We start from the raw sequence: 20,919 nt of genomic DNA, 5'->3' as shown, positions 1-20,919 counted from the left end.
AGGGAGGGTGGACAGGTCTTCCAAGAGTGGGGGAAACTGCCTTCCCCCAAGCAAAAATTGCCTGGATCTGCAGGAGAAAGATTTCCTCTGCAGAGTGAGGAAATGACTCAGCATAGGAACCTGGGGTGGCTGCCCACTGAGCTCCATTCCCAGAGCCCCTGTTCCTGGTTTCTGCTCACACAGCTCCAGTCCACTCTGCCCTCCCTCTGCCAGAGCCCAGGATGAATGGCTGCACACGAAATTTTGTGCATTGGACCTGTAAGTGTGAGCCTGCATTCCAGCAGTCTCTCACTGGCAGACAGTAACCCTGCTGCTTTTCACAGCCAGATATTGTGTGGGCACCTTTCTAAATTCTGGTGCTCTGGGCTGGGGAGCCCAGCTTGGGTTTTAGGACTCCGGAGTTCTCCACAGCTGAGCTAACCATCTGGAACTTCAGCTGCTATCTATGGGAGCCTGGCCAGCCTTCTCGCACCTCCGCATTTCTTCCTAGTCTCTGTGTGGTCTCCACTTTCTGTCCTTGGTTATCAGGGTTCTCTCCAGCTAGTCTTCAATTGAATTTTCAGGGTGGTTTTCTGTATTTTAGTTTTATTTCCAGTTTGTTTCTGGGAGAGTGTCAGTGTAGCTTCTACTTACTCCACCACCATTTTGGAATCTCTCATGACCTCTGTATTTTAAAAGTGCTTTGTAGACTGCCGGGCATGCAACAGGGGATAGGGAAATAATACCCAAATGTCAACTAGTAAAGGTTGTGGAAGAGGAAGGTTAAGAGCAAAATGGGGAAAAGAGAGAATATATACAGGGAAGAAGAGTGATTATAAAAGAAGGGAGGAGAAGGAGAAATAATCAAGGAGGAAAGATAAAAGAGAAAAAAAAATTAGAGAAATATAGGAAATAAAACAAGCATAAATAAATGTCTGGACTGCGTTTTTAATAGTTTGTAAGAGCTGCCTGTGGCATATTTGCATTTTTATAGCTCAGGCCTGGAGCCTGAGTAACTTGAAAGTTAATAATGAAAAGTTGTTTTTCAGATTGATTCTCCTAAGCTAGTCACAAGGGCATTCCCCCAGTTATCCAAAGATCATGTTCTCTTTAAATATTATTTAGGAAGAAAAGAGAGAAATTATGCTCCTCCTTCTACTGAGAAATTCCTGAAGTAAATTTAAATCTTCCAAAGGAAAAAAATTCTTCAATGCACTGTAAGTTTTATTGTGACTATCTCTTAAAATTCAGAGGACTTCTTGTAAAATCAATTGTAATCAACTTTGTTGGAAGGTAGTAACAGACACTGTGTTTCCCTGCAGCTGATACACTACAAATAGCTCTGGCCCAGAACTCCACAAATCCAGCATACTATTAGGAGTCTGGGGGTCTCTGGGCCATTATGTAAGAGTCTTGTGAAATTTGCATCAGCCAGGGTAGGCGCATGACCACAGTATCAGCCATCTGTTGAAGATAAGGGCAAATCTGGAAACTTCGGTAACTATTAATTTCTCTAGCTAGTTCTTAAGAGATTTGGTTCAGTCTTGTATACCCTTGTATACCCTCTTGGTACTTCCCCACATAGGTTGTGAATCCCTGGTCTGACCTAATATTTAGTCCAAAGTTTCCAAAGCTACTTCCAGTTTCACCGTGAACTGGAAGTAGAATGACTATTTTGGCTGTGGGTGAGTAATTCTCTCTCATTAGTAGCTAAACTGTTAGCCTGATTAACCCTTTAACCCTAAATAGTAAGTATATTTACCCAGTAATGGATCACTACTAGAAATGTAATAATTTATTATAGAACTACAAAGGAATAGTATACTATAATTATAGAAAATAGAAAAGAATGAGAAAGAACCAATATAATTTATTCTGATTTAAAGTTCCAAAAATGTCAAGGCCAGAGATATTTGACCCTTTAATAAAAGACGTAAAATAAAGCTGCTTACTCATCCTTGACAATAGATAGTAATGTGTTACGATATTTCTAATTCTCTTTGTGGAAGAGAGGATGATACTGCTTGAGGTAGAGTTAAATTGAATTATGAACATCAAGAAGAAAAGATGGAGTAGTGGCCTGCACTGACCACTAGGTGACTATATTAGACCACACAACTTAGTTGTCAGCTACAAGAAGGGTATGTGGGAGAAACAGCCTCAATAACTATGAAAGTCTAAGCAAGTCTGTCTTCCTTTTGAATCTTTTTGGAATAGCTTAAGGAGGATAGGTGTTAGTTCTTTTTTTGAATGTTTGGTAACCAGCTCACCTATGAAGCTGTCCAGTCCAGGACTTTTATTTTCTGGGAGTTTTATTACCGCTTCAGGTTTTTTAGTTGTTATTGGCCTATTCCGGTTTTCTGATTCTTCCTGATTGAGTTTTGGAAGTTGTATGTTTCTAGGAATTTGTCCATTTCACCCAAGTTGTCCAGTTCGTTGGCATATAGTTATTCATAATATTTTCTTACAATCCTTTGTATTTCTGTGGTGTCAGTTGTTACTTCACTTCTTTCATTTCTGAGTTTATTTATTTGGGTCCTCTCTCTTTGTTTCTTGATGAAGCCGGCATTATCCTAACTCCAAAATCAGATAAAGACACTACAAGGAAAGAGATCGACAAGATAATACCCCTGATAAACATATATGCTAAAATCCTCAACAAAACATTAGTAAATTGGGTCCAGCAATATATTAAAAAAATCATACATGATGACCAAGTGGGATTTATTGGAGGGATGAAAAGCTGGTACAATATTTGCAAATCAATAAATGTGATACATCACATAACAAAATGAAGGATAAAAATCACATGATCATATCAATAGACACAGAAAAAGCATTCCAAAAATCCAGCACCCATTTTTGATAAAAACTCTCAGCAAAGTGGGAACAGAAGGATCATACCTCAACATAATGAAGACCATATATAACAAATCTACAGCCAATATCATATTCAATAGGCAAAAAACTGAACACGTTTCCATTAAGAACAGGAATAAGATAGGAATGTATACTTTCAGCACTCTTATTCAACACTAGAGGCCTGATGCACAAAATTCATGCAAGGGGCTCAGCCCTCGCAGCCGCAGTGACTTGCCTTGGCCCTCACAGCCCCAGCTTCATCCGGAAGGTCGTCTGGAAGGACGTCCAGAAGGTCGTTCAGCTGTCCGGTCTAGTTAGCATATTATGCTTTTATTATTATAGATAGTACTATAAGTCCTAGCCACAGCAATAAAACAAGAAGAAAAAACAAAATGCATGCAGATATTATACATAGAAAAACCTAAAGACTCCACAAAAAACTACTGGATTTAATAAATGAATTTGGAAAAGTAGTAGTATGAAAAAATCAACATTCAGAAATCGATGGCATTTTTATATACCAACTAGAGGCCCAGTGCATAAATTCGTGCATGGGTGGGGTCCCTTGGCCTGGCCGGCAATCGGGGCTAGCAGCTAGGGGGAGGGACCACGGGAGGTTGGCTGGCCATGGGAGGTTGGCTGTGGGAGCACATTGACCACCAGGGGCAGCTCCTGCATTGAGCGTCTGCCCCCTGGTGGTCAGTGCATCATCACAGTGACCGGTCAACCGGTCGTTTGGTCAACTGGTCATAATGGTCGCTTAGGCTTTTATATATATACTAGAGGCCTGGAACACAAAAATTTGTGCACTCGGGGGGAGGGGGAGTCCCTCAGCCCAGCCTGTGCCCTCTCGCAGTCTGGGACCCCTCAGGGGATGACCACCTGCTGGCTTAGGTTAATATCTGAGTGAACCATCACGGGGAATACCTGTGACAAGTTAATCCTTGTAGTGTGAAAGGTGGACATAACTTCAGAATGAACAGGAGTATCCTTGCTAATCCAGTGTTCTAACTCTTAGGCAGGGACAAAATTATTCTTATAAGAGCAAGGTCTGGACAACACCTTGTTGTACCTTTGAAACATTATTGAAATGAATCTATTTCATTGACACTTAGTAATTTCCCCCTACATCATTCTACCTCAAGAAGCTATAGGATTTCTAAAAAAGTCATTAAGAATCTAAGGTGCCTCAGTATAATTCTCAGGAAATATAGCTTATAAGTCAATGCAAACTCAACTTGTAGTCATCCTCTGTCACCATGAGCCACTTTTGTACATCTTCTAATTAAGCTCAGGGAAGAAAATGAAATGTCAATGAGAACTCTCTTCTTCTAGCCCAGGACAATGTACTTTCCTGGGCTAAAAAGAAAATACTTAATCTGGGCATTTCTTTGGAGTGTTGTATGAAGCTAAGAGACAGTGTCATTTCTGAACCATCTCCATTGTATATCTTCAGGTGACACAGAACGATATGATAATGGCTGAAAGACTCTTTGGAATCCTAGCTCATGTAGCATCTTCTGAGTTACCCCATTACCGTGTGATTTCAATTCTGGGTGATGCCAGGTAACCTTTAATTTCTATCATTTTCATAGAATTACTGTTGTACTAGAAAAAGGAATAGATTCCACACACCTCTTCACTCTGCCATTTATACATCTCACAGACAATTATCCTGTTTGTTTTGTGGTTGGCCCTATTCGAAGTGTTGGGGACATAAAGATGAATAAGACAAAGTCCGCACTCTTATGTGGTTATAAGCTAATAAGTTAAATATATAGATAAGCAATTGTAATAAAACTAGGCGCCAGGTGTGAATTCATGCACAAGTGGAGGCCAGCCAGCCTGCCCCAATGGGGGCTGATCAGGGCACGGCCGGCAGGGGGAGGGGTCGTGGGAGGTTGGCCAGCGGGCCCCGCCCCCCAATGGGGGTGGGTGAGTCAATCAAGGGTGGGGCCGGCTGGGGGGAGGGGCCACAGAAGGTTGGGGAGGAGCATGGAATGATTGTGAATAGTGATAGGAAATAAAGCTAGAAAGATCTCCCCACAGTGCGCATCATAGTGACCTGTCGTCCCAGTCGTTTTATTGTTCCATCGTTCCAGTCACTTGGCTTTTATATATGTAGATGTTTCAGGTGCTGTAAGAGGTCCATGGGAGCATAGGAGAGACTAACAACATTTTGGAAGAACATTAGGGAAGGTGTCACAAAAGAGGTAACATTTTACCTAGTTTTTTAAGAATCAGTAGGAGTATTTCAGATAGAGGGTATGCTGGAAAGAGATCTGCAGAGGCACAAGGAATTGGAGATAGTTCATTATAATTGGAGCATGGGATGATTGTGAATAGTGATAGGAAATGAAGCTAGAAAAATCGACTATGGTCTGATTTTGAGGAGTCTTGGAGTCCATACAAAACAAAAGTGAGAACTTGTGCTTTGTAATTAAGCCCAACAATCATTTGGTTAGATTTATGTTCTCGAAAGGCTGCTATTTGAGCAGACATGGATGGAAGGAATGGAGACCAATAAAGAGGCTAGTATATAGTCCTGGAGAGAGATTACGACGGCCTGAACTAAGACAGTGAGGCTGGAGAAGAGGATAATTTGAAAAATATTTAGAAGAGATGTATCTGACTGAGTACACTCACTGACAGGATGTGGCATAGATGGATGGAGAAAAGTCAAGGATGGTCTGCCAGTCATGATTCAGTTATAAGAGAATTCACTCTGACTAGAGTAATGTAGAAAATGATTAATATAAAAGGAATTAGTTGTCTACAAAATCATTACAAGGGTTGGAGAAACAGTCTCTAGACTGGGCCAGCCCACCAAGGGAACTGCCACCTTTGCTACAATCAGGGAGCTGGGTGATCAGGAGATTGTTGTCCCAGCTGTGGGTTCCAGGATCATACCATTTGAATTACACTGGTAATCAGGAGATTTCCCACTCCCTGCTCCAGAACCCCTGATGTAATTTACACCAACAAAACAGGTATCTTATGTGCTACCTGTACTTCCCCACTTGGCTCAGTTCTTACTTAATCCAAGTGTATCTAATTGGTGGAATCAAAATCCCATTGAAAACCTATAGAACCACTCTGAGAAACAAATACTGAGGGAGATAAGGCTACAAAATTGACAGTGAATGCAACAAATAGGAAGCAATGAATTTAAGAAATGATAGGGAAAGAAACCAGTAAAAATTATAGTTGTCTAAAAATATTAATTCATGATGTAAAAAAATTTAATAACCTGAGGATTAAAATCCAAGAAAATTCTAAACAAAAGGAACTTAAACTTGTCAGATTTCTTTCCCTGCTTAGGAGAAATAATAGGTATTAATTAACACCAGAAATAGATGGGAAAATATGTGTTTAATTGTGTGTTTTAAATTTTTAAGGGCTATCATTAGAAAAACAAAAGCTGTATAATTTCTAAATCACTAAAAGGGGGAAAAAACACTGATCAACAAAAAGCAGGAAAGGAATTAAAACAGGAAAATGTCAGTTATCACAATAAATATTAATGAATGAAATTATCCTATTAATAGATAGTGGCTCTCAGATTGGAGTAAAAATTGAGTTGTTTTTGAGAGATACCCCTAAAGAAAGCAATATATAAAGATTGAAATAAAGGAATGGAAAATACATAACAAGCAAATGCTGACCACCACAACAAACAAATACAGGGATATTAATATTAGTGATAATAGAATTCATGACACCAAAACTAAAATCCACCAAAAAAGATAATAATGTTAAACTTAATTTAACAAAGATAACAGCTTCTAAATATTAAGAAATACAAGTATAGCCTGGCCAGTGTGGCTCAGTGGTTGAGTATATACTTATGAAGCAGGAGGTCACAATTTAATTCCCAGTCAGGGCATATGCCTGGGTTGTGGACTCGATTGCCAGTAGGGACCATGCAGGAAGTAACCGATCAGTGGTTCTCTCTCATCATTGGTGTTTCTATCTCTCTCTCCTCTCTTCATCTCCGAAATCAATAAAAACTATTATTACCAAAAAAGAAAGAGAAATTCAAGTATACACTGTTAAAGTCTCAGTTATTGTGGTAAATATTAATCTGTTTGATCAGTAGATCAAATAAACCAAAATAAAAAAGAATAATAGGATTTGAATAACTCAGTTAACACATTTTATCAAATAAATATACAGGTTGGGACAAAATTAGGTTTATACTTGTGAGTACACAAAACAGAGTTTATTGTTGTGTTTTATTTTTAACTAGAGGCCCGGTGCATGAAATTCATGCACAGGGGGTGGGTCCCTCAGCCTGGCCTGCACCCTCTCCAATCTGGAACCCCTTGGGGGATGTCCTGTGGGATCGGGCCTAAACCGGCATTCAGACATCCCTCTCACAATCCGGGACCACTGGCTCCTAACTGCTTGCCTGCCTGCCTGCCTGCTTGCCTGCCTGCCTGATCGCCCCTAACTGCCTCTGCCTCAGCCCCCAGCCTAAGCCACAGTCTGGCCTTCCTCTGTGGGAGGCGACCTGGCGGATCAGGGGAAGGCTTTGCCCCCATGACCCTGCTGCTGCTGCCACTATCAGCTTGAGCCTGGGCTCTTCGCAGCCACCCACAGATGCCTGAGCCTGCGCCCTTCACAGCTGCGCCTCAGCCCTCACAGCCACTGCGGCTTTGTCAGGAAGGACATCCGGAAGGTCGTCTGGAAGACATCCACCCTAATTAGCATATTACCCTTTTATTAGTATAGATATGTTTTTATTGATTTTAGACAAAGAGAAAGGGAGAGGGAGCGAGAAATAGAAACATTGATGCATCAACATCAATCACCTGCTACCTGCATACTCCATTGCTGGGGATCAAGCACGCAACCCGGGCATGTGCCCTGACCAGGAATCGAATCAGGGACCTCTTAGTAAATCAGGTCAATGCTCAACCACTGAGCCACACTGGCCAGACTATTGTTGTATTATTATTAATTATTGTATTATTTCCCATACAAACTTCTGTAAATCTACTTTTTCCCCAACCTGTATTTAAAAATTATTCCCAATTCAATAAAAAACAAACAAGCAAAAAAAAAGACTATTCAAACACCTAAGAAATAGTTTGGAAAAAAATTGAACATTTATTAAGCCCAAAGGGAATAATAAATATATATATATATATATATACTAGAGGCCCGGTGCACAAATATTTCTGCACTCAGAGGGGGGGAGGAGGGGGATCCCTCAACCCGACCTGTGCCCTCTCACAGTCTGGGACCCCTCGAGAGATAACGACCTGCTGGCTTAGGCCTGCTCCTGGGTGGCAGAGGGCAGGCCTAATCCCTAGGTGCAACCCCTGGTAGGGCTCAGAGCAGGGCCGATTGGGGAGTTGGGGCGCCACCCCCTGTCATGCACAGAGCAGGGCGGATTGGGCGGTTGCAATGCCACCCTCAGTCACGCTCAGGGTAGGGCCGATTGGGGGGTTGGGGCACCGCCCCCTGTCACACTCAAGGCAGGGTCAATGGGGAGGTTGCGGTGCCACCCCCTGTCACGCACAGAGCAGGGCCCATCAGGGGGTTGGGGAGCTCCCCCCTGTCACTCACAGAGTAGGGCCGATAGGGGAGTTGGGGCACCGCCCCCTGTCACACAGAGAGCAGGGCGGATCAGGAGGTTGGGGCGCCACCCTCTATCACCCACAGAGCAGGGCCGATCAGGGGGTTGGGGCGCCGCCACTGTCACACTCAGGGCAGGGCCGATGGGGAGGTTATGGCTCTACCCTGTCACACACAGAGCAGGGCCTGTGGGGTGGGGGGGTTGGGGCGCCACATCCTGTCACACACAGAGCCGCAGGGTGATCAGGGGGTTGGGGAGCTCCCCCCTATCAGGCACAGAGCAGGGCCGATCAGGGGGTTGGGGCGCCTTCCCCTGTCAGGAACAGAGCAGGGTGGATAGGGAGGTTGTGGCCCCGCCCGCTGTCACACACAGAGCCGCAGGGCGATCAGGGGTTTGGGTGCTGCCCCCTGTCACGCTGATCCCTATGCCAGGAGGCCTCGTGGCTCCGCTGATCCCGGTGCCGGGAGGCATATTACCCTTTTACTATATAGAATAGAGGCCATGGTGCATGGGTGGGGGCTGGCTGGTTTGCCCTGAACGGTGTTCTGGATCAGGGTGGGGGTCCCCACTGGGGTGCCTGGCCAGCCTGGATGAGGGGATGATGGCTGTTTGCAGCTGGTCACACCTTTCAGGGTGGGGGTCCCCACTGGGGTGCCTGGCCAGTCTGGGTGAGGGGCTGAGGGCTGTTTTCAGGCTGGCGGGTGACAGAAGCTCCCAACCACTCCTTTTTTTCTTTTCTTTTTTTATTCTGGGCCAGCTTTAGCTCTGGCTCCAGCTCTGAGGCCTCAGCTGCTGAAAGCAGGTATCTGGTATGTTTAGGTTCTATAATCGAAACTCTGTATCAATTCCAGCTCTGAGATCCCGACTGGCTGAAAGCTGGTTTCTGGGGTTTTGTTTAGCTCCTATATTTGTTACAATGTTTCAAACTGCAAGCTCAGAGGCTGGCAAGGCAGGCGGGGAACGTTGGAGTCCTCCGTCACTGAAGCAAGCAAGCCTCATGTTCAGTTTAAGCTGCCTGGCTGCCAGCCGCCATCTTGGCTGGCAGTTAATTTGCATATCGCCCTGATTAGCCAATGGGAAGTGTAGCGGTTGTACGCTAACTACCATGTTTCTCTTTTATTAGATAGGATATCCCAAAGGGCGCACTCATACAGATCATTTTCTCTAATTATACTATAATAAATAATGAGCCAAAAAGTATCCAATTGGAATTGGAAAAACAAAGAAACAGGAGAAGCAAATTCCCAGAACGCAAAATATAATATGTCTTTAAATTTTAAAAAAGATGTTAACCTCAATCAAATTTATAGACATGAAAATTTTAAACAATAAGATAACTTTGTGGAGAAAGACTAAAAGTTTGATAATGAAACAGGATTTATATACACTGCTGGTGTTAATGAAAATTGAGGCAATTTTTTCACAATTTAGCAATACCTAACAAATTTTTATTAAGTACATGCCCTTTGACTTAGTGATTTCACTTAAAGGAATATTACGCAGATAATATTTTCTACATGTGCACAAATGTATGTGTCCAAGGAAATTTTATTGCAGCCAGTGTTTATAATAGGAAAAATATGAAAACTCACTAAATGTCCATCAATAGAGGACCAATTACAACTCTAAAAATAGAGATTTAGATATAAAACAGTCTTTAATATGTTGTAGAAAGTAAAAATGTATAGAACAAATGCTTCATTTTGTGAGAAATAGAACATGCATTTCAGAGATATTCTAGTGTAATTTAAATTGTGTGTTATTTTAAATGATTATCCCTATAAGTTGAAGTGAGGACCCTAGGGTTTCAAAGTATGTAGATGCTTGCTTTTTCTGTATACCTGTATGTAGTGCTCAAATTATCTTTTTGGCTTTTGCTCTATTATTTTTGTTGTTGTTGCTCTTCTTATTATAGTTATTAAAAAAGGATTTCAGCCTGAACTGGTTTGGCTCAGTGGATAGAGCGTCGGCCTGTGGACTGAAAGGTCCCAGGTTCGATTCTGGTCAAGGGCATGTACCTGGGTTGCGGGCACATCCCCAGTAGGAGATGTGCAGGAGGCAGCTGATCGATATTTCTCTCTCATCGATGTTTCTAACTCTCTATCTCTCTCCCTTCCTCTCTGTAAAAAAATCAATAAAATATATTTTTTAAAAAAAAGGATTTCAGAAAATAACCTTTTTGGGTTAAAGAATAAAATAAAACCAGTCACCCTGGCCGGTGTGACTCAGTTGGTTGGGCATTATCTCATGCACTGAAAGGTTGTGAATTCAATTTTTGGTCAGGGCGCAGTCCTAGGTTGTAGGTTCAATCTTCCTGTAGGAGGCTTGCAGGAAGCAGCCATGTTTCACTCTCACATCAGAGTTTCTCTATCTCCCTCTCCCTTCTTCTTTCTCTAAAAATCTATTTAAAAAATATTTTAAAAAATAAAACCAAAGTCATAAGTCACAAATAAATGAATTTGACAAAAATACTATATGTCAAAATCTATGAGATGTGGCTAAAAGTGTACTGAGAGGAAATTATATATCATTAATATATTTATTAGAAAATGAAGATTATAAATTAATGAATGAGGCTTTTAATTCAAGAAGCTAGAAAATACCAAAATAAAATAAATTCATAAATATAACAGTAATTTTTAAAGAAAGAAGAAATTGAAAAATGAAGTTTTCTAGCAAAAGCAAAAATTCACTCTTTATAAAGATAATTTTCTAATTAAATTCTAAGAGCTCAACTATTAAATGTCTTTGAACTAGTCAAAATGTGCAAGGAGGTCAGACACCACTTCAGCATACAAAAATAATTAACATTTCATCATTACATTAATAAACTATCGAAAATAGTATTAGAAAAGTATACTGTTTATTCAAACAATAAAACTATAAAACACCAGGAAATTCATCTGACACACAGTAACAATGAAGCAAACAGTGAAATTATGAATAAAAAAAAGTAAGAAACGGAGAGATGTGCATTTAATGATTTCTAAGATTTAATAGTAAAATATGCAAATGTATTCAAATTAAATCGCAAATTTACTAAATTCCCAATGAAAAATCTTAATGAGAGTACGCAATAAACCAAACAAAATGAATTTGTATCTTAGGAAGGCATTCATTATCCCAAATTTTAAAAACTACTCTACTATACTTTCTAATACTTCCATAAAGTTTAACACATTTTGCTCATAAAAATTTAAAAGTTTTATATAATAAAAGCCATATATAATAAGGTCAAAAGACATAAGCATACAGGGAGAATATATTTTCAACATATTTAACAAATTTTGAAAGAAGTTCTATAAATTTAGTAAGAAAAAGACAGTCAACATGATGGGAAATAAAATCAAAGTCTATAAATAGAGAATTCATAAGCATACAAATGGCCAAATAACATAAGAAAAGATCAAATTAACTTGTAAGTAGGGAAATAAAATAATGAGATATCATTTTTTGCCAGTGAGATTGATTAAAAATTTTAAACCAATAATGTCAAGGATTTATTAGTATTCAGGGAAATGTACACTCTACTGTTAGCAAAAGTATAACTTGGAGGAGGTAGTTTGGCAGTATCTCTCTTATTTCTGAATGCAGAAGTTCTAGTACTACGAATATAACTCATTGTAATGCATATGTATTGGCATGAATGATATATGTATAAGGTTGCCATTGCTTTATTGTTTGTAGTAACCCAACTTTGGAAAGTAACTAAATGCCTAATGATAGGGAAAACTAAATAAACCATGATACTTTTATACTATGGATGTAGTATCTACATGAGACTACCTACAATGATACTACCTACATTATAGATTAAGGTATATATAGATTAAGGTAGGTCTGTTCTGGCATGAAATAATCCAGAGGCAGACAGTTAATTAAATAAATAAGGCATAAAACAATATTTGTTATGACCCACTGCTATTATAAAAAGCAACAAATTAAATATGTATACAGAAGCATAAAAAGGAAACTAAAAAAATAAACACCTGGATGGGTGTGGATGTTGAAATGATGGTGGAGTAGTTGAAAAGTGGTTTTCAAGTTTTACTCTGTGTATGTTTGTACAATTTGAAACTTTTCATTGAGATATTGGACTTGCTTTATGAAAATGATGAGTTAGATTGTTTTGACCATTAAAAACAACTAAAAGTGCTGGATAAAACTTTTAAAAGCTCCATAAAAGTATTGAAGAGATGACACTATATGACAAAATTACTAAGCTAAGCTCTATGGGGAAAAGAACATTGAGAATGTGAGCACACAGACTATGTTTGTCCTTGAGGCATTTCAGGGAAACTTAAATTTTGAGACTTTTAGCTACAAAAATGGAATGATAGAAATCACAGCCCAGGACCCCATCTAAAAATGGTGAATATAAATTGAGATCTTCCCAAGATTATGCTAGAACCCAAATGGCTACACCATCAAGGTAAGGGTTATCAGAAATAAACCTTTCTTTCTCTCCCCACTCTCAAGGTTTTACAAGGAAAGTTGCCTTGGCTTGAGCAGAAAAGTGGCAATGTTGTCTGTAAGAAGTTATAACCAAAAGTCAGTTTTTTAATAGATTTTTCAGCCTGAATTCATAATATACGGGCAGTTTAAAACATCCAAAGACAGAGAAGCATCGATCAGACCGTCAAACCTCAGAGGGAAGGTAGGGTAGGGTGGGAGTAAGGGGGAGAGATCAACCAAAGGACTTATATACAAGCATATAGGCCTAACGAATGGACACAGACAACAGGGAGGTGAGGGCATGAGTGGGGGGATGGGGGGTAATGTGGGGATAAGGACACATTTGTAATAACTTAATCAATAAAGAAAGTAAAAATAAAGAAATAATATCTAAGTTTAAACATTACATTCTCTAGATGCTTGGGAAAACCAAATGCACCTCCTCTCTGGAGAAAGTTGCTTTCATCCTATCTCAGAGAATCCCCATGGATAATGTTTTCTTAAATTGATGTTGAGAGAGAGGAAGGGAGAGGGAAAGAAAGAGAAACAGTGTGAGAGTGAACCATCCATCAGTTGCCTTCTGCATGTCCCCTACTGGGGATTGAGCCTGGAACTCTGGCATGTGCCCTGACCGGGAATCAAACCAACCACCCCTCAGTACATGAGCCACACAGGCCAGGGCCCCATGAATAATTTTTAAGAACGATGACTAACACACATACAAATAACCAAGCACACTAGGAAATAAAGCACCATATACAAGAACTAGCAGGAAAAAATCAGCCCATGAATACTTTAGATTTTTGCATTATCATTCATCTACACTAATAAAAGAGAAAGATGTAAATTGACCGTCCCTTCACGACACCCACCAGCTAATCAGGAGTGAGTATGCAAATTAACCTGACAAAGATGGCAGGCCTGTGGGCAGTGCGCATGTGCCAAGCGGCAGGGGGCAGGGCAGGCAGGATGCTTGCGTTGTCACCATGGTGACGATGCAGGCGTTTCACACCACCCCAGCCGCTCAGGGCCTCTGGGCAGTGTGGGAAGGTGGAAAGGCAGCTCTGGGCCAGAGCAAAGGCGGAAAGGCGGCTTCACCCCGAGTGAAGGCGGTGCTGGCAGCTAGGGGATGGAAGGCCTATTCTTGCACGAATCTTCGTGCATTGGGCCTCTAGTAGATTATAAAATGACTATGCCTAGTATATTTCATGATATAAAAGACAAGGTTGAAAATATATGGAGCAAAGAAGAAATTTTAAAAAGTGATCCAGCAGATCTGAAAGGAAACCAAAGGAAATTCTATAAGTGAAAAATACAATAAAAATTTTTAAAACTTAAGAGATTTAACAGCCAATCAGATACAATAGAAAGGAGAATCATTGGGGCCTATTTGAAGCTCAGAAATGTAATAGTGTTTTATATTCACAATTTTGTATTCATGTTAAAAAAAGAGACAATAAAGTTATAGATGCTTCAGTCTCCACATAGTCTGTATCTGCCTTTGATTGGAATAATTTGAAATATAAGTGTTATAAAAAGAAAAAAGAAAAAAATCAGTAAATTGGGAAGTAGGCTAGTGGAATTTGTAGAATGCATTCCAAAGAAAAAGAAGAACAGAAAAAGCAGTTAAAAAATTTTAAGATGGAGTGAGTTAGAAGATTTAATATATGTTGATTGGACTTTCAAGAAACATACAACAGAGAGTAAAGGATATTCTCTGTTGTATCCACATCAACAAATAATTTCACAACAGAAGTAAAATGGAAGCCACAAGATAGAATAACAAATAATATCACTCAAAATACTAAAGGAAACTACTTGCTAACCTGAAGTTCTATATATAACAAAAATGTTCTTCAATAATGAAGATGAAATAGACATATTAAAACAAAATAATAAAAGCAAGACCCAAGAGATTTCCCACCAGTATCCTTGCACTAAAAGAAATAATAAAGTGCCCTAGCCCAGTGGTCAGCAAACTCATTAGTCAACAGAGCTAAATATCAACAGTACAACGATTGAAATTTCTTTTGAAAGTCAAATTTTTTAAACTTAAACTATATGGGTAGGTACATTGTTATTAACTTAATTAGGGTACTCCTAAGCTGGCCTTTGCTAAAAACGTCCTCAATCTGATTGAGGTACGTTCACTGAGGTCGACCTCTTCCAACTCTTCCATCCTCAACTTGTGCATGAATTGCACGCACCTCCCCCGCGCTTGCCTATCCCGTCGCCCCACCGACTGACACCCCCCACTTCTTCTAACGCCACTTCTTCAAAATAGACTCGCCCAGGCCAAAAACCAACTTCTGCACATGGGCCATGAAGTTTCAATCGCACTGAATATGCACGCCTGCACGTGGTATTTTGTGGAAGAGCCACACTCAAGGGGCCAAAGAACCGCATGTGGCTCGCGAGCCGCGGTTTGCGGACCACTGCCCTAGCCGGTTTGGCTCAGTGGATCGAGTGTCAGCCTGCAGACCAAAGGGTCCTGGGTTCGACTCTGGTCAAGGGCACATACCTTGGTTGCAGGCTCCTCCCCTACCCAGGCCCTGGTCAGGGCTTGTGCAGGAAGCAACCAATTGATGTGTTTCTCTCACACTGATATTTCACTCTGTCTTTCCCTCTCTCTTCCACTCTCTCTAAAAATCAATTGAAAAATATCCTCAGGTGAGGATTAAAAAACAAACAAAAAAACCCCAACAACCAGTAAACAAACAAAAATAATAAAGCTTGTTGATCCCAGATAGATCTTATGTTCAAGAACAAGGGAAGTATTAAATTTGTAGGATAAAGCTAAATGAATATTAACTGTGTAAAGCAACAATAACAATTTATAGTGGAGTTTTAAAATATAGAAATAACCCTGGCTGGTGTAACTCAGTTGGTTGAGCATCATCCCATGCACCAAAAGGTTGCTGGTTTGATTCCTCGTAAGGGCACATGCCCAGTTGTGGGCTCGATCCCCATTGTGGGGTGTGCAGGAGGCAGCCAATCAGTGTTTCCCTCTCACATTGATGTTTCTCTCCCTCTCTTTCTAAAAATCAATAAATTATTATTTTTTAAAAAACTAGTGATATATATATATAGTGATGCCACTATAACAGTAGTATATATTAGGAAAGAGTTAATGGAGATATAGTATTTTAGATTCTTTTTTTTTTATTGCTTAAAGTATTACAAAGGGTATTACATATGTATCCATTTTATCCCCCCGCCCTAGACAGTCCCCTAGTATTCTAGATTCTTGTATTGCGTAGGATGGAGGTACAGTCATTAACTTTAGATGTCAGTACTTTAAGAGTGCATATTATAGCTTCTGTGGTAACCAAAGAATAAAAGAATATATAGCTTCCAGACTAGTAAGGATAGGGGTGGGAAGATGGGGAGAAGAAAAATAAAAAAAAAGTATGGGACATGTGAGTCAAATAGGAAAGAAAATGTCAAATTTAACCCGAATACTACTATATTAGCACTTACATTTGTACCAAAACTCAGTGGCTTAAAACAAAACACATCTCCCCTCCTTCCCCCTCCCCGCAGTCTCCAGGTCAGCTGGGTGGTTCTTCTGCTCTCAGCCAGGTTCCTCGTGCATCTGTAGTCCCCTGTGGTTTGGGCAGGCACCACTGCTGATCTAGTCTGGCTCTATCATTTGTTTGGGGGTTGGCTGACTATATGCTGGTCTAAGAAGGCGCTTAACTAGGACTTGTCTCTGCTCACATGGTCTGTCATACTGCAGAAATCTCTGCTCCACATGATTTGTTGTTATGGCAGAGGCAAAGTCTGAAGAGAGAGTGGAATCGTATAAGACCCCTTGAGGTCTAGGTTAAGAACTGATATACTGATATTTTCCACATTCTATTGGTCAAAGCAACTCACAGAGCAAAATTTAAGGGACTTGGAGGTAGACTTTACCAAGCTGCAGAATCACATTGTAAAGGGTATGCATTCAAGGAAGCTATTATGACCATCAGTATAACCAATTCACCTCAGTGATAAAATGCACATGTACTAGATGTACTGGTTAAAAGCCAGAGATTGTGAAACTGAATAAAAAAGTGAAGTTCAATTATATGTTATTACAGGAGACACGTCTGAAATATAAGGTTATATAAAGTTTGAAAGTAAAAAAGTGGGAAAAATAACCACCACCAATACTAACCAGCATAAAAACAGAATAGCCATTGAAGACTAAATAGATAAGTTTAAAATCAAAAATCTACACTAATAAAAGAGAAAAATGGTAATTGGCGTACGACGATACCCTTTTCATTGGCTAATCAGGGCTATATGCAAATTAACTGCCAACTATGATTGGCAGTTAACTGCCAACAAGATGGCGGTTAATTTGCATATGTAGGCACAATGCAGGGAGGCGAAAGGGAAAGCAGGAAGAAGCCCCCTGCCACTGACAGTGATTGGAAACCCAGGGGGGAGCTAAGAGCTGGGGGGCAGGGCAAAGGCGGCCCTGGGGCCGCCTTTGCCCTGCCCCCCAGCCATGATCGGAGAATCAGGTGCCTTTTCCGCCCTGGCCAGTGATAGCAGGAAGTAGGGGTGGAGCCAGCGATGGGAGCTGGACACGGTCGAAGCTGGCAGTCCCAGGAGCTAGGGGTCCCTTGCCTGGGCCTAAAGCGGAGCCCACGATCGCGGGGCCGCTGCAGCTGCAGGTCCCCGCTGCCCGAGCTGGACGCCTCAGCCAGAGGCGTTAGGCCTGGGCAGGGGCGGAGCCTGCCACCGCGGGGAGCTGGGGGTCCCCTGCCCAGGCCTGACACCTCTGCCGGAGACCTCAGGCCTGGTCAAGGGGCCGATCCGGTGATTGGTGATTGGAGGGTGATGAGGGCCAACTCCTCTGGCCGAGGCATCAGGCCTGGGCGGGGGGCTGAGCCGGGGATTGAGGGGATATGATGGTCCCCTTGCCCAGGCCTGAAGCCTGGGTCAGAGGCGTCAGGCTTGGGCGGGGGGTGGAGCAAGCGATCAGAGGGAGATGGGGGTCCCCTGCCCAGGCATGATTCCTGGGCCAGAGGCCTCAGGCATGGGCGGGGGCCAGAGCCAGTGATCGGGGGGAGATGGGGGTCCCCTGTCCAAGCCTGACACCTCTGGCGGAGGCGTCAGGCCTGGGCAAGGGGCCGATCAGGCAATCGGAGGGTGATGGGGGGCTACGCCTCTGGCTGAGGCATCAGGCCTGGGCTGGGGGCAGAACCAGTGATGGGGGGAAATGAGGGTCCCCTGCCCAGGCCTGACACCTCTGTCAGAGGCGTCAGGCCTGGGCAAGGGGCCGATCATGCAATTGGAGGGTGATGGGGGTCAACGCCTGAGGGCTCCCAGTATGTGAGAGGGGGCAGGCTGGGCTGAGGGACACTCCCCACACACACACACCCAGTGCATGAATTTCGTGCACCGGGCCCCTAGTAGAAATATAAAGGGGACCATTTCAAAATAATAGGTTCAGTTCACCAGGAATATAATGATAAATCTGCTAATTTAATCTGTATGCATCCATCAGCATAGCCTTAAAAATGTATAAGCCAAAAGTTGACAGCACTGCAAATCCACATTACTTTGAGAAATTTTCATATACCTCTGTGCAATTAATAGAAAAAAATGAAATAGTTGAACGACATGATTTACAATTTGACTTAATGGACATTTAGAGAACGTTGCCCTGAACAACTGTAGATTGTACATTATTTTCAAGCTTACATGGAATATTTATAAAAATTAACCAAATACTATTTGTAAAGCAAAAGTCAACAGATTCAAATTAAGGAACACTTATAAATAACCCACAGATTAAAGACAGTTTCATAATGGAAATTTGAAACTACTTTGAAATGAAATATAATAAAAATACAATATTTCAAAACTTATGGGATCAAGTTACCATGGTGCTAAATGGAACATTTTAGCCCTGAAATGAATGTCATAGGAAAGAATAAAGCCTGAAAATGAATGAGCTAAACATTGTCTCTAAAGAAATTAGAGAACAGCAAATAATTCTGAAGAGTTAAAGAAATAATGACATTAAAAACAGAATTAATGAAAAGTTGATCATTTGAAAAGACTAATAAAAGTGATATAAAATGTATGTTTACATTGCTCTTGTAATTAAAAATTAATAAAGAAAATAAATGCAGATAAAGACCTTTTTTCTTTTTAAAGGTAAGAGTATTATACTATCTAAATATCCAATAAAAATGATTGATTAGGTAAATTGTGTTCTACATAATAATTGATTTTATATATTCATTAAATTATTAAATTTTAAAAATATGTTTAGAGAGAGAGAAAGGGAGAGCGAGAGAGGGAGAGAGAAAGAGATAAACATCTATGCGAGAGAGAAACATTCATCGGTTGCCTCCAGTACGCGCCCTACTGCAACCTGGGTATGTGCCCTAACTGGGAATCGAATCTGCGACCCTTCTGTGCATGGGACGATGCTCCAGCCAACTGAGCCACATAGACCAGGGCAAAATTATTAATTTTTAATGACATGGAGAAAATTTCTTGTATAGCATTAAGTGAAAACCAGTGTACAGAATTGGATGTTTAATATGATTTTAACATTTTACAAAAATTTATAGAAAAGGCCTAAAAAGAAATATGTCAAATGTGAACAATGTTATAGATTTATATATATACTAGAGGCCCGGTGCACAAAAATTTGTGTACTCGGGTGGGTCCCTCAGCCCACCCTGTGCCCTCTCGCAATCTGGGGCCCCTTGGGGGCCCCTTCCCCTGGCTGCTGGCACCAGTTTTCCTCCGGTGCCTGGAACCCAGGCCTTCGCTCTTCACTGGGAGGGGCCCACACGGTGGGCGAGGGGCTTAGCTCTTTTAAAAATACTTCTGAATGTTTGGTAAATAACCCTGTAGGAATCTACTTTCTGAAACATGCTGGTTGTTAAGGGCTGATTTGGGTAATCAACAAAATGTATGTTAAAATCCTAATCCCCAGAACCTCAGAATGTACCTGTATATGGAGATAAGATCTTTAAAGAGGGGATTACATTAAATTGTGGCAGTTCCAGTGGGACCCTTAGCCCATCTCACTGAAGTCCTTATAAGAAGAGGAATGTTGGGGTCCAGCCCCAGCAGGTCCAGGGGTTCCCAAAGAAGGAATGACACAGAGGCAGCATTCAGGTTATCATCATAGCCAGGTTCTCTTTTTATTGTCCTGTTACATCTATATTTATACTATTTGATCCTATAAACATGCCTCTATAAGCTTTTTTTTTTTTTTTTTGCATCGGGTCCATTTATTGGGGGGTCAGTCAAAGGGGGAGCTGGCTAGGGTGGGGTAGGGCAGCAGCTTGTCTGGTCCCCGAGAAACCCAACTTAAGTCCAGAGCCTCGAGGGCTTAGAAGCCAAAGTCTTCCTCCACCTTTATCTGCACGGGGCCAGCTCCGGAGTCAGCGGGACTCCTGCCCAGTGCCCTTCCTATGGCACTCGCCGCCTCTTCCAACTGCTGGGCCCCTCGCCAGGGGCCGGGCTGCTGGCTTCTGTGGGCGCTGGCGTCCTCCTGGGCGGGGACAGCCCCTCTTTCTCTGGAGGTTCGTTCTCAGCATTGCCTGGGTTGGGGGCGTCTCTGCCCTGGCTGCCCTCGTCCTCCAGTAAGATGGTGAACTGGCTGGCCTGGTAGTTGTCACCGTAGGAGTCCAGCACCTTCATGAGGAACCTCTGCTCCTGCTGGAGTCTCCATGTTATCCTCTATATCTGATGGAACCTGTTCAGGACCCGCTCCTTCGCCTGCTCAATCTCCCTGAAGCGCCGATCCAGCGCCTGGTACTTCCTGCGATTGAGTTCCTGTTGGCGCCACCCTTGCTGGCCTCAGGCTGCCTCCTCCTCTTCATCTCGCTCCTGGAGGCTGGAGCTGCCCAGACCCCCAGACAGGAACTCCACTTCGGTCTCAAGCTCGCTCTCCAGGATGTGACCACCTTCAGCGGAGGCAGCGCCAGCTCCCAGCCGGGAGGTGCTGAGAACTCCTCAAAGCCCACCGCTGCCATGGACCCCTCTCTCTGCTCCAGCTCCATTTCTCCCTGGCT

At 41.9% G+C, this 20,919-nt stretch overlaps 1 protein-coding gene and 1 pseudogene across 6 annotated transcripts in view; one reads left to right on the top strand and one right to left on the bottom strand.

Annotated features, from left to right (window-relative positions):
* The window catches only part of LRRC49 (leucine rich repeat containing 49), a 221,804-nt gene that overhangs the window by 190,603 nt on the left and 10,282 nt on the right, over nt 1–20,919 (top strand). For 5 of the 6 annotated variants that reach the window (XM_059658507.1, XM_059658518.1, XM_059658535.1 and 2 more), the window contains one exon: nt 4,298–4,407. The exons of the other annotated variant lie outside the window; for it this stretch is intronic. In XM_059658507.1, coding sequence (XP_059514490.1) covers nt 4,298–4,407 — 110 coding nt within the window. The remainder of the gene's footprint in view (nt 1–4,297; nt 4,408–20,919) is intronic. 6 annotated transcript variants of the gene reach the window in all.
* On the bottom strand, nt 20,145–20,880 carry LOC132226350 (TCF3 fusion partner-like; annotated as a pseudogene).

The sequence above is a fragment of the Myotis daubentonii genome, chromosome 1, assembly GCF_963259705.1.
Source record: "Myotis daubentonii chromosome 1, mMyoDau2.1, whole genome shotgun sequence".
Lineage (NCBI taxonomy): Eukaryota > Metazoa > Chordata > Mammalia > Chiroptera > Vespertilionidae > Myotis > Myotis daubentonii.
Note: the sequence above shows the minus strand (reverse complement) of the source record. Positions and strands in the feature narration are given on the sequence as shown.